This window comes from Python bivittatus, unplaced genomic scaffold, assembly GCF_059951505.1.
Source record: "Python bivittatus isolate LINGU-HERP-01145 unplaced genomic scaffold, Pbiv_v1 ctg000850_np1212, whole genome shotgun sequence".
NCBI classification, from domain to species: Eukaryota; Metazoa; Chordata; class Lepidosauria; order Squamata; family Pythonidae; genus Python; species Python bivittatus.
The window spans coordinates 7,868,855-7,883,912 of NW_028277112.1; the positions used below are offsets into that span (position 1 = coordinate 7,868,855).

General features: G+C 35.6%; 1 protein-coding gene across 7 annotated transcripts in view; it reads left to right on the top strand.

Annotated features, from left to right (window-relative positions):
• ATG10 (autophagy related 10) overlaps positions 1–15,058 on the top strand; it is a 126,501-nt gene that overhangs the window by 100,109 nt on the left and 11,334 nt on the right. For 6 of the 7 annotated variants that reach the window (XR_015793853.1, XR_015793852.1, XM_088130245.1 and 3 more), the window contains exons 6-7: positions 10,187–10,284; positions 14,594–14,709. Coding sequence is in view for 4 of the 7 variants with exons in the window: in XM_088130245.1 (XP_087986371.1) it covers positions 10,187–10,284; positions 14,594–14,705 (210 nt within the window). In the remaining 3 variants the exon portion in view is untranslated. Of the gene's footprint in view, positions 1–10,186; positions 10,285–11,929; positions 14,055–14,593; positions 14,710–15,058 lie in introns of all 7 variants that reach the window. The other variant, XR_015793854.1, reaches the window with a different exon arrangement.

The window sequence follows — 15,058 nt, forward strand, 5'->3', positions numbered from 1 at the left end:
AGGCAAGCGGTTTGCCAGATAGAGATGCTAGAATGCGGAACCAGTTTTCCGAAAGTGTGATTTTGGGGTCCCTCTTTTTGGGGGGTCATAGGCAAATACATGATTTCCCTGTGGTAGCCTACATTATAACATGCCACTGTATGGAAGTATATGTATGTCCATGGAAGAAGGAACTTAAAACCAGTGAGGAGTTCAGTAGTGGTATACAGAGGGTCTGAGGAACACTAAGCCACAAGATATCTTGAATCTCGAGAAAGATGTTAAGATCAAAAATGTTTCTTTTACATGTGTTATTGGCCAAAAGATTATCAGTACGGATTATTTCAATGAACTGTTTAGAAATATTCTTAACTAAAAATATATAAATCCACTACTTAAAAAAGATGTTGGAATATCAACAAGAAGGAGGAAATTTCAATTATTTTGCTTCAGGCTTCTCTTGTAAGTGGACTGAATTCAGAATTGGAGTAGAACAAATAATAGAATTGTTTGTCAGACTGAGATAGGCAACAGTTTTAATAGCATCTAATTAATTTTAATGAGTTCAAATCTTTAAAATGAAATGTATCCCAAGATGCAGAAAAAAGTTTGTGGACATTATTTCAGAGCTTTTTTTCAGTCTGAGAAATCTTGGAAAATAGTTCATGTGACAAAAGACTGGGATGGAAAAATGTTATCCCCATCCTCAAACATAGAGATACAGGAATGGAAAAATTACAAAATCAGTCAACTTGAGGTCAGTACTAGGAAATTTTTTAGAAGGTATTATTTTAAGTGGCCTGTAAACGTGGAAAATTAGGCATTGATTACTGGGAAATCATATGGAGTCATTCCAGATAAAACATCTTTTTTATATATAGAGAGAGTCATTGGTCTGGTAATTCATGGAAATGACATAGATACAACATATATTAGGATTCCATCAAAGCACTTGACAAAGTCCCATGTTACCTAAGAAGGAATGAATAGTACTGTTGTTAAACGGATTAAGCTCCACTGTTCTGTTAGTGGTACTTACAGCTTCAACTCCCATGCTAGCTGAGGAATTCTAGGACTTGAAGTCCACATATCTTAAAGTTACTGAGATTGAGAAACACTGGTCTAGAGGAAGCAGGAAGAACAAGTAGGATTGAAGCTTGAGACTGATGAAAACATGGTCATGGAATACCTATTTACTCTGACTGAATTCATCCAGGGGTATTGTAGGATCCAGTGGATGATCTGGCTGAAGCTTTATGAGAAATCCTGGAAAAAAAGTGCAGGTGAGTGGAAAAAAGCAAAACCCTATGTTCACAAAAATGGAGGGAAGAAAACCCAACCACCAACAGATCTGTCTATCTGACATTGATACCTGGGAAGATTGTAAAGAGATTGATCCCTAAGTGCGTTGAAAACAGTATGGTGATTACCAAAAGTCAGCATGTCTTTGTCCGTAGTAAATTGTGCCGGGCTAATTTTATCTAATATTTTAATGGAATAACTTCCTTAACAGTTTGTGGGAATGCTGTAGACATATGTATTTTGTTTTTAGCAAAGCATTTGATAAAATACCCCACGTCATGCTGATTAGCAAGCTAGCTAAGTATGGGCTAGATGGCATAATAATTAAGTGGGTGCATTAATTATGATTCAAAACTCCTACTGAAAAAATGCATATTAATGGATGCTCATAATTGGAGAGGGGTATCAAGTGGGGTGTCATAAGGATCAGCCCTGATTTGTCTTTGATATTTTTATGAATTTTTTGCATAAAGCAGTGAAGTGAATGCTTGTCAAATAGCAAAATTGGATAGAATAGCTAATACTATAGAAGACAAATTCAAAACGGTCTTTATAGGTTGGAAAAGGTGGGCTGAAAGAAATTGAATGAAATTGAATAGAGACAAGTTCGAAGTTGTATACTTCGGAAACAAAATCATACACACAGGTAAAAGATGTTACATAGAAAAAAGAGCAGGATCTGTCCTTTCTTGTTCCAGAGTCGTCTTCCAACTCTGTGATAACTCTGTCCTAGGTCATGTTCTTTTTTTATAATTTTGCTGGATAAGGTCCAAACAGTTTTTTATGATACTTGCAGACCGAAAAAATATAGGAGGACTATCCAATACCATAGAAGGATTTTTGTATCTGGAATATTGAGACAAAACCAAAAGGCCAAATATAGCATCTTCTGTTTAGGGGCAAAAAAACAAAACAAAACCTCCCTAGGAAACAAGAACAATTAACACATATAAAATGAGGAGACTTGGTTTAAGAGTAATGTAGGTGAAAAGTTTCTAGATGTCTTAGTGGAACAACAGCTGAAAATGAACTAGCAGTATGATGCATCTGCTAAAAAAAAGCTAATGCGTTTTAATTTATATTAAGCATAATATCCAAATCACAGGAATTAATTGTCCTGCTCTATCCTGTATTAATGAGGCTACATTTTACTATTTGGAAGTTTGACAGTATGACTGTTTTACTGATTTAAAAAAAAAATGAAAGGGGTGACTATTTTAATTTAACTGATTATAATTGATCCTTAATGATTCTAAGTCCCCCACCCCCAAATTCCTCAGCCTGAAGAACGGATGAGATAGCTGAGGTACTGAAAAAACATTCAAGCACAACCATTTTCTGCTGCCCTTGATAAAAGCTTGGCATACCTCTGTGAATGATTTTCATCAAAGCTACATCATGCAAACTGGATGCGACAGGATGTTTTGGACAACAGTCCCTTTCCACTGCAGGAGAAATGGAGTGGCCATAAATGCTATGATGAATGCTCCAAGGCAGTTTAATGTAGCACTGGAGAAAATAGAAGCCATTACTATTGGAGAAGTTCCAGTTATGACAGGGAAAATAAATGGCGCTGTTACAGGAAATGTACCGATAACAAAATACCTGCTGTTTGGGGGAAGGGAAGGAAAACATACAATACCAGCTATCCAGAACTAATTACCTTGCTGTATCCATTACCCAAAAGTAACATTTGTTGTTAATTGAAATTTGACATGGATAATATTTCACATATTATTTTAGGCATTATCTGATTGTAAGTTTACTCTTTAAAGTTGTATAACCTCATTGGAAAGGTCTGGTTTTTTAGGGATGAAGATTCTTTTCTCATGAGGTGAAAAAAGAATGATTTGTATGTGTTTGCACTGATATTTAGTGGAAATGACATAGTATTTAGTCAAGATAAAATAAGGATAAGGACATGAAACCAGAAAAATGAGTCTTCATTAAATACTGTTGCCAAAAGAAGCTTACACCACAAAGTAAGGTCTTTGGAGATGTTCAAAGTACATGTTTTCAGATGCCAAAATATCTACATTTTGCATGTATGTATCAATATACACTCTGTATTTAATATCAGAACTGTTATTTGTCTTCTCTGTATGGATTGTTGCATTGCAGAAGATGAAATTATTCAATTTTGCATGGCAGTGCAAAAAAATTCCTGACATATTTATAGTAAAAGCTTTTGAATGAGAAAATTAAGTGGAAACTTCTGTTTGAAAATCCATGGAAATTAGAAGGGGTAGTGGGAATGGTGGAGTGAAAATATGGAGAGAAACAAGTTTACAAACATGCAGTGGGCAAACATTCTGATAAAGCCTTTTTGACTTAGATGCCATTATCTAATTTGTAGAAAAATAATGGTTACATTCCCGGGGGGGGGGGGCGGGATTCATCTATTTATTCCTGTCCACAAAATATTTTTGTTTTTCAAGATGTCAGATTGTCTCAGCCAAATTTCAGATAGATATTAATCAGGAGATGATCCATTGAAATAGCAATTTCACTCACAAAAAGATTAAATTATGACTGAATTAAATTGATTTTTCATTTTAATAGATTTGCACTTATAAGGATCAGTGTGAGTCATGTTTCCTTTCTGTAACAGTATGCAAGTCTGGCATATGGAAACCAAATTTTACCATTTGTGTGTGGGAATTCTTGAACTTGCCTGACACATGTAATAATGAAAATTTCATATAGTTGTTTTTCAGATCTGTACTTTGGAACTTTTATATTAGTCATATACTCTTCTTTCCCATTTCCCATGCTACTGTTTGTGTCTTTGATGCTCAGCCTAGCTGGTGGTTTAGGCAAAAAGAAAAAAATAGTTGTTTTCAGAGCTGTTTCAAGAGCTATTGGTGCATAGAGGGACAGAAGGATATTGAAGAATTGGGTAGGGGATGAGCCATTTAAAGGGGAAACAGCATTGAATATTTAGGACTGCCCAATTTTCCACCAGATAATATTGCTCTAAGCATCAAAATAAGGTTGATAGTGTGGGCCATCAGAGTGTATATGTTTTGAATCCTACAATTAGGATTTCTTTTCTTTTCCAAACTGGCACCATCCACTTTATCTCTAGCCAACACAGGCTAGTTGGGGACAAGGGAACTCTACTTCAACACATCTGAATGGTGCCAGATTGGAGAAAGCTCATTGCTAATTTAACCACTACATCACACTGGCTGGCTGGCTGTGTCAAAGTATCAAAGTGTGTGTCAGAACCTTGCCTTCAGTAAGATCCTATTAATAGTGTTTGTTAAGAACATAAGAAATTTCTTTATTAACTTTGAAAAATAGTATTGTTGCTGCTACTATTTATATTATGCAGTGTTGCCACTTGATCAGGAAGATTATTGTGCAGGGATTCGTCATCTTGCTTAGAATTTAATGAAAGTATTTTATTCCATTTTGCTATAAAATACACATTTTAATTGAAGACAATTATGAATTACAATTTTGTTTATGTATCTTGATCTGTACGATTATATTAACTGAGTTTTCTTGTTTATTCCAGTGTTGTTCTCAATAAACAATTCTAATAATGCAATAATAAAGTAAATCCTATTTTCTGTAGCATTTTGCAGTATTAGCTTTATGTTACTAGAAATCCTAACAATTTAGACAAATGACCTGGCAAAAAAAGAGATGGTTTTCTATGAACTAATCCTTTGTAACTAATTGTTTCTATAACTACAATAGCTATCTACAACTTGTTTTAGTGTGCTTCAATTTTGCTGCTTTAACTTTGGATGTACATCAATTTGAACATTTAGCTACATGTTCCGAATTCTTGCACTTTCTTCCAAGATACTTGTGTGTAATAGTAATGAAAAAGCAGTTTTAGAAATTCTCAATCAACTGAATCTGTGATTCTGTTACAGAATTATCCTGATTCAAAGTTAATCCACTTTCTCCATAAGAAGATACACAATCCAAATGATTTGGGATCTGTATTAGCAGGCTATAAAGCTAGAACAGGGAACCTGTGACTCTCAAAGTAATACAAACCCAGCAATTCAAGTCAGTATGAAGAAGAATGCTGGGAACTGTGATTTATGAACATCTGGAAAAACTCTGGTTCTCCATCCCTTGTAGAGAAAAGACTAATGATGTCTGAGGACTACCAACCATATGTGTAAATGATAAGCTGATGATACTGATACTAAGAGTGCAACATGATGTAGCAAAGGCAGTAGAACTGAGCCACCAAGGAGAAAGGCCTGTTTCAACTTGTAGATGTATATTAGCTTTACTACAGTAGCTTTACTGCTACACCAAACTTACCAATAAAGATAGGGTAACGATTCATTGTTGTATAAGTTTTGTTTGTCATATTACTATCATTGGTAACACCCTCAAATGGATAGAAATTACTGATGATATAGTGTCAGATGACGTGTCTCAGGTCCGATGGCACTCAACCTGGTACTACTGGTGTTTTTCACATGACTAAATTAAACACTTCGGAACATCTAGATGCTGAAGTTGCCATGTAGGAAAATAAAATCCAAACGTGAAGAGAGAATTATAGTGGGAACCTGGAATAAAAGAGGCAGGAACATGGAAAAGCTCAACACAGTGAAAGAAGAAAAGAATCAGCTACACATTGCTATCTTAGGTGTTCACGAATTAAAATGGATTGGAATTGGGCACTTTTAGGCAGAAGATCTTATCGTTTAGTATTAGGACATGAAAAACAAATGGTATTGCTTTGATGGTCAGGAATGTTATAGAAAAGACAGTACTTGGGTACAATGAAATCAATAATCAAATAATATCAATATTATTTATATTATACTGTTAGACTTTGTGGACAACTCTTTAATATGTCAGTTATCCAAGTTTTTCTCTTTGATCCATAAGAAGGGGAAGTTGATGAATGTTATAGTCAAATTCAGTTGGAAATCTATGGAACATGCAAGCAAGATGTGCAGCTTGGGGTTGGAAACCAGAATGCCAAAATTGGAAATATTAAAGAAGAAAATGTAGTTGGACTGCATAGCTTAGGAAAGAGAAATCAAATTTACTATATTAAAGGTGGTCCTTGTTTAACGACCACTTATTCAGTGACTGTTTGAACTTGTGTCAGCGCTGAATGAATGGTAGTTACAATCGGTCCTCAAAGTTCTGGCCTGCGCAGCACCCCCATAGTCACGCGATCATAATCTGGGCAGTCCAACTGCCCCAGATTTCTGACTGTCACAGCATCCCGCAGTCACAGGATTGTGATTTGCAACGTTCCCTGCTAGCTTCCCACAAGCAAAGGGGAAGCTGGCGGGACGTCAGAAGTCGTGATCGCATGAAGTTCTCGCTTAACAACCCGTGTGGTCCTCACTAAACAACAGTAACAGGATATCAGGAACTGCTGTGAGGTCCAAACCTCATTGATAGGAAACCAAAGGAACTGTAGAATGAAATCAAAAGTTACTAAGGATGAATGTAAAAAGCCCAAGAGAGAGAAGAAAACAAACTGGATATCAGAACAAATGGTGGAAATTGCCAAGAAGAAAAGAGAAGCTGAAGTCAAGAAAAACAGAGACCTTAGAAAGGAACTTGACAAAGAATTTCAAGGAACTTTTAGAAGAAACAAGAAACGGTATTAGAGTGACATCTGGAAAGACATGGAAAATGGAAACAGACATGGAAAACAAGGGAAGTCTTCCAAAAGAGTGCTGAACTAAGAAAGAGGTTCCAACTTCCAACTGGTATACTAAAGGATGCCAGTGGACAGATAGTAATTGATTTAAAGGAGATCAAACAAAGATGGAAGGAGTATATTTAAATCATGGAAGATAACAATGTCAGCATCCAAGATACCTTGAAAAATATTTCCTATTTACAAAATCTTGCAGATGAAGTTAGATCAACATACCTGTCTTTCCCAAACTGGAAGGCTACAGGAATTGATAGAATATCTACAGAAATATGGCAAGCAACAGAAGAAGAATCTGTAAAAGTTCTAACCAAACTATGTCAGCAAATCTGGAGAACAACATAGTCAACAGATTGGAAAAAGTTAGTCTACATACCAATTCAAAAGAAAGGAGATTTAACAGTGTGCAACCTATCATATAATATCCCTTTATTTCACATACTAGGAAAGTAATACTTAGAATCATCCAACACAGATTAAAGCCTTTTATAGAAAGGGAGATGTCAGATGTTCAAGCTTGGCTGAGGAATAAGAAACATTGCTACTGATGCATGCTGGTTAATTATGAAAATGAAAGAATTCCAATAAATAGTCAATATGTGCTTGATTGATTATAGAAAAGCCTTTGATTGTGCTGATCATGACAACATGTGAAATGTCCTTAAAAAATAGGATCCCAGAACATCTCATTATATTCACGCAAAATCTATATACAGGTCAGGAAGCCAGAGTCCAGACAGAACAAGGCAATATAGCCTTGCTCCAGATTGGCAAAGGAGTGAAAAAATGCTATATACTCTCTCCTTTTTATTTAACCTTTATTTATTCACTCATTCATTTATTCAACCTATATTCTCTGACTGCAAGAAGAGGAGTGTGTTTTTAAAATTGGAGGAAAGAACTTCAATACCTGTGGTATGTAAGGATCCTACTCTGATAGCTGAAATGATCCACAGGTTTTAGGAATGGAAATCAAGCACAGTGAAAACATGGGGATAATATTAAATCTAAAGAAAACCAAACTAATAACAGGTACAGCAGCTAGACTTAGACTTGGCCCAAAGATACTGAAGTTGTAGTTAGTTTCTGCTTTTTAGGATTAACTATGAAAAGTAAAGGAACTAGCACCAAATACAACACAGAGTAACACTTGGTAGGATAGCATAGAATATTCAGATACTGTGATTTGTCAATACCTACAAAGATCAGACTTGTGCAGGCTGCGTGGAAGCGAAGTTGGTCTTTGAAGAAGTTGGATAGAAAGAATATTGATGCTTTTGAATGTTTGTGTTGGAGAAGTTTCTGAGCATATATGGATAGCCAAGAAAAACAATCCAAATTCTCACTCAAGGCACAAATGACCAGGCTCAAATTATTATATTTTGGATACATTATGCAAAGACCTAGCTTTCTAGAGAAGTCTATCATTATGGGAAATGTGAAAAGAAAGAGAAAACAACCAGCATCACAGTGGATGGATTTTATTACAGTGGCATTGTGTACACCTTTAGAAGACCTGAAGGGTCAGGTTGGGGACAGCTCATCCTGGAGAATTTCTCTCTATGTTGTCACTAAGAGTTGATACCGACTTGATGACAAATAATCAAAATTTTATTGCCAGTTTCAAGACTTGGTTCTTTTCCAGAAATCTGTCTTTGCCACAAGTTTTTTCAAGTATTTCTGATGCAGTAGTAGAGCTTGGTAGAATTTTTTTTCCAGTTTGGCACTTATTTCATAATGAAAAATGACATAAGTTCATTTATATGAGTAACAGATGGTAATGTCCTTGCATGAATTTGTAGTTTGGATCTACAGGATTAAAATAAAAGGAACCTGAAACATATTTAATGTTCTTCTATCTTGCTTGTTCAGTTTGGTAAATGTTACAATTTCAGTGTATATTTTTGCACTATATTGCATATCTTTAAAAATTAATTCTTATATTTTGTATGAAATTAAAGATCATCTATAAATTGGCAGTACTATTGTTTCACTTGCTGAGAGACTCGTCACTTCCCAAAATCTTTAAGTGTTTCAGAGTTTAAATATGGAACTATAGGATAGCATAATTTCAATTTCTAACCATGGCAACTACATTTGATGAGAGTTGAAATTCAACAACATCCAGAAAGCCACGTGCTGACCATTTCTGGATAATATAAGGCAGATATGAAAATGAGTATGTTTATATTTCCAAAAATAAAAGAGGATTTGATCTGTAGAAAAAGAACATACGATAGTTTGATGCTGATGTAAGCTGGTAAATGGAAAAAATAGTAGTCCTACATACAGCTAAGATTACTATTATCTTGAACATGTTATATTTTTGTGTTATATTTTTATTCTCATTACTCAATTAAATTACATTCCTCTTTGCTATGTTTTTTTGGGATCCAATTTAAAAAATTGTGTGAAAAGAGGTTCTGACAAAGTAGCAATGTTTATTTTCATAGGCAGTGTTATCATACTATAGGAACATAATCAAAATGAGCCAAATGTAAATTCTGATTGCCAAACCCAATTATGACTAATACAATTTCAATAATACCAATACTGGTTTAGCACTTAGCATTGGGTCTGGTCTGAAAAAGAAGAGTAAATCATGTATATTCAAAGTTACATTTATTCTATCTCTATAAATCCTTCTGCTAATGTGAAGAGAGGGAAAAGGCATAGCTTGGGAATTATTTTAATTATTCTTATTTTAACATTTTATACAGATCCTGCTGGCCCATCCTGCCCCAGGATTCTTATTTTCTTGAGTTATATTTTTAAAAAATAATTAGGGATGTTGAGTATTTGGACTTTACCACAAGCTCATAATCTTCTTAAACATCTTTAATGTTCAAATGCTAAATAAATTCTTATATGACTAATAATTTAAGAATAATATTTAGATGGTTCATTACTTAGGGTAAATGCAATATTGTATGAACGCTATCAGTTAATGCTAACTTGTGTACAGTTATAATTATTGTTCAGACTTTGTTATTTAACCATCTTAATACTTCTGTACTTAAATAAATGAGGATGGTTTATTCAAAATAATATTGAATAGGTTCAGAAGTCTAGGATTCAAGCCTCAGGCTTATAAGATGATCTTGGACTATTCAATTTCACTTCACTTCCATTCATTGAAAAAAGAATCTTAAAAAAAATATTTCAGGGACAAATTGAGAACTGTAAACAATTTTGTATACTAAAAATGCCATTTACACATTTAACCAGATTATCTCTTTTCAGGAACATCCATTACTTGGTCAGCCTTTCTTTGTACTTCATCCCTGCCGGACAAATGAATTTATGTCTTCAATATTATCCAGTTTACATAAACAAAAAAAGTGAGTAATACCACTGTGTGTTCTCAAACTCAACCTTAAATATTTCATGAAAAATATGAATAATATATTTTTAGTGATGAACTATTGCCTAAGAACCCTACATGTCTTGTATAGCTAGGGAAAAAACAGGTTAGAAATAAAGTACTAACTTCTAAGCTTATATTTATAACAAGAGTCTGTAATTCTTATAGTTCCATAGTTCTACTTGAACAATTTAAGAGTCATTTCTCAAATAGTAACCTGGACATTCTGTTATTTATGTGGCCAGTGTTATATCATGACTCTGATAAATGTCATTTTATGTTCATGGTTATTAATGTGTAAACAAAAAAAATCTCTAAGTAGAACTTAAAATATCTTTTGACAAAATAAAGTCCTAAATCTCATGTAGTTTGTAGGATATTTTTACATGACGGAATCTATAGAGTTGGGAAGTGCCTCTGAGTCCAGCCCTGTGATCAGGGGAGGAATCTGAATGAAGGCATCCCTGACTATCTAATTTTTACTTGAACATACCAAGTAAAGCCCACTGTCTCACTGGGTACCTAGTTCTGCTACTCAACTATTAATGTTAGAAAGGGTCTCTTTAACATTCAGTTTGCTTGCTTGCTTGCTATGTATGTATGTATGTATGTATGTATGTATGTATTCACTTTATATGACCACCCATCTCAAATTCATGACTCTGAGCAGCTACCAATAATTAAAAACAACATAAAAAATATAAAACAATCAAAACAGCAACATACACATTTAAAAAATGTAGCCAAGGGAAAAACTACAACATATATCAGTACAACCATTTCATGGGCTCAGACACACACTTAGATCCCCAGGCCTGGCAATAGAACCATGTCTTTAAACCCTTCTGAAAGGCCCACACGGTCAGGGCCAATCTAATCTTTGGGGGGATGATGTTCCAAAGGACAGGGGCCATGACAGAAAAGGCTCTCTTCCTGGGTCCCGTCAGATGGCACTCCCTAATAACCAAGACCCAGAGCATGCCCTTCCTACAGAACCTAATGGGACAAGTAGATGTGATTGGGGAGAGGTGGTCCCTCAGATTACCCAACCTCATGCCATGAACAGCTTTGAACTGCTTTCTTGTAAGAAACCCATTACTTCAGGTTCTGCACTCTAGAACAACAAACTGACATTCTTTTTGATATGCTTTCAAGTATTTAGAGTGCTGCTATATGCCCCTCAGATCTTCTCAAGCTAAACATTCCAGTTTCCTCAGCCTTTCCTCTTAGGAATTTGTTTATAGTGTCCTGGGCACTCTCATTGCGTTTTTTGGCAATTGTCCTGATTTTTCTGAATGTTTTTGAAAATGTAGTGTCCAGAACCAAATACAGAACTGCATGTGAAGTATCATTTCCTGAAGCTTGGAAATTGTACTGATATTTATACAGTCTAAAATTGCAAATGGCTTCTCAGTAGCCATGCCATACTGTTGAGTCATATTCAGTTTGTGATTAACACAAATCCTAACATTCTTTTTACATGTACCATTACCAGCCATGTATCTTACAGCCCTCCATTTAATTCTTAATTTTTCCTGAGTGAACTCCGTAATGTATCTGTTAAATTTCATTCATTTTTATAATCTATCAAGATCATCTGGAATTTTGTTTCTCTCTTGCAGATTATTTATCTATCCCACACACAAATGTGTCATCTGGGAATTTGATAAAACTTTCTCTCCATTTCTTACCCAAGTCATATATCAAAATGTTGAAGAGTACCACTGAACCCCAAACCAAACTCTGTGGAACTGCCTTTGATACCTCATTCCAGTCTGATGAGAACTCACTGATGAGCACTGGTTGATGAGTGCACTTTACCCTTTTTTCATCTTTGCTCAGTAGCTGATACAGGTAGTCCTCAACTTATGATGGCAGTTGGGACCGGAAGTTCCATCACTAAGCGATGTAGTCGTAAAGCATGACCACATCGCTTAGCAACAGCAATCTCTGCAGTCCCGGTTGCTGTCATTAACCAAATCCAACGGTTGTTAGGTGAAGCAGCTTCCTGTTGGCTTCCCCACAACCAAGTCACTGAGGAAGCCAGCAGGAAGTTGCAAGCTTCAGGAAGCTCGCAAGCAGTCCGGCAGGCAGGTAAGTGGCTACTGTCGTCTGAGGGAGGGCGTGAGGGTGCACGTGAGAGTGCAAGGGAGGCACAGCGATACTCGGGGAAGCTTCATGGGGATGTTCAAGGGTGTGAGGGAGGCGAGGTGTAGTGACAGTGTGCAGGGGTGTGCGAGTTCCTGGCACAGTGTGAGTACAGAGGGGCCAGGGGAAGGTGCGCAGGGAAGGTTGCAAATGGCCATGTTTGGTTGACATTTGGTGGATGTATAAAAAAGCTAGAACATTTTGAATTCAGATACACACACTGATTCAGAGGATTTTGAAGATTATAATACAACTGAGCCCAGAGGTTTTTCTTTTGTGACTGATGGACAGACAGTTGGAAAAAAGTCATGGAACTTTGTTTTTGTATATGGTAACTGTGGCAAGATTATTGTATGCACAAAGATGGAAAGATTCTGCATTACTTACAATGGAGGAATGGTTGGTGAAGGTGATGGAACTTGCTGAGTTGGCTAAATTAACTTCTTTGATCAGAGAAAAGGCAATATCTACGTTTATTGCTGACTGGAAACCCCTTGTGGACTTTTTGTGTAAAACGGAAAAAAATGAATTTATGATTTGTGGTTTTGATGATTAGACAGGATAGATTATAGAAAGAGAGAGTTATGTTGTAACCACAGAGTAAGAGATAAATTTATAATTGTGCTTACAACACCCGTAAAGAAGATTGGAAGCCACTTTGTATATTTTTTCTTTCTTTTCTATTTTTCTTTTACTTTTTTTCCCTTGTACTTTTAACTTTTTCTTTGATTTATTTCTTTTTATTTTCTTGTTCTTACTTTATATTAGTTTGTTTTAGTTGTTATATTCCTTTTTCAATTTTTTAAATAAAGTTATATTTTTTTTAAAAAGTGTGAGCTGGTTGCCAAATGTCCAGATCGTGATCACGTGACCATGGGGGTGCTGGGACAGCCAGAACTCTGAGGACTGGTCGTAACCACCATTCATTCAGCGCCATCATAACTTCGAACGGTCGCTGAATGAATGGTCGTAAGTTGAGGACTACTTGTATTGTGTTTCTTTTTCTTGTCCTTTATTTTGAGGAGCTTGGTTTTTGTTTTCTTTGCTAGTTTCAGCACATTCTGAGCTTTCTTTCCCTGACGCTATCTGTACAAATCCAGAATATAGTACTAGTACATATTCTTCCTTAATGACCTCACTTAATGTCCTCACCTCCTATAGATGTCTTTTTTTTTTCAGATTGTCACTAACAATTTTATGCAGCTATACTGGCTTCTCCTTTTTTTTTTTTTTTTTCCTTTTCCTGGTTAGATTTGGATACAGTTGTGCTTTCAGCATCTTCCCATTTGCTTTTTCTGCCACCTGTCATTGCTCTGTATTAATTAAAGTCTGCTTTCTTAGGTTCAAGGAATGTGTTTGACTATAATCTGTTTCTGGTAGTAGGGAGCCACCAGCTACAATTCTCCTCTTTGTTATTTTTGCAGGTAGCAGTTCAATCCCACTGTTATTCAGAGTTGAGAATCTGAGTTTTCTCATATTTCTCAAACATTAAAAAAATCAATTGAATGACTGAAAATAGAGAAATGTGAGGAGAAAATAAGCTATACACTCAAAATCAGTGTCCAATCCTCCAGATTTTGTGATCTTCCATTTACTTGGGTAACTTGACAAATAACTTGATGCTTTTTAAAATTCATCAAAAACCAGTTCTGTGGGCCTTTAAACACTCTTTCAAACATTCCTTTCTACAAGCTTTCACTTATATGTGGTTTTGTGCTTTTATTAGCCTACAGGTTCCAATAAGTTTCAGATCTGTTGAGATACTTCATTTGCAATTTTTGCAGCTTTTTAAAAACAGGATTTTAAGGAAAAAAAAGAGTTGAATTGCTTTTTTATACATAAAAGTAGCCATTATAGATTATTGTAAAACATATTTCATAGTCATCAGCTGAAAAGGTCTGTGATGCTACACTTGCAGTTGATTCATCCTCTATAGAGATGCTTAAGAATGGTGTCTGTCTCAAAGTACACTATACTGGGAGGCTAGAATCGCCAATAATGTTATTTTACAGAATGTTCTTTCTTATAAAATGTATGTCATAACAGTTTTATAAAAATAGTGCCCAACTTTCAAGATAATTAGGATATTTTATCACTGTTCCCTAAATAGAAATGTGTGTTTTCTTTTCGCTTTGCAGGCATACAAACTACATTATTTCATGGTTGAGTATTGTTGGTCCAGTGGTGGGTCTCCATCTGTCTTTGAGTTATGTAAAAGCCAATTCTGAAGAGACTACAAGTGCTGATTAAAGAGGTAAAATATAGGGATGTCAAAATGGGTCGTGCAAGTTTGGGTGGTTCATATCCAAAGCCAAACATATACATTTGATCCAGATACAAAATTAAACAGAGTTGTTTTGTTCTGACTATGAATCAAAATGCAGTTATTATAGGCAGAACTGTTTTGGTGGCAGGAAGAGAGGAAACAGGAAAACATTGGCAGGGGCTGAGGGAAAGCAGGGAAAAGGGAAAGTGCTGAAAGTTCAGGAGTGGGTGGCCAATGCAATATGCTGGGACATTATTGTTGGAGGTTGGAGGAATAAAAGATAACATCAGATGTATGGAAGATAGCAGGGGGTGGGTGGGTGATGCTCATCAGCCTT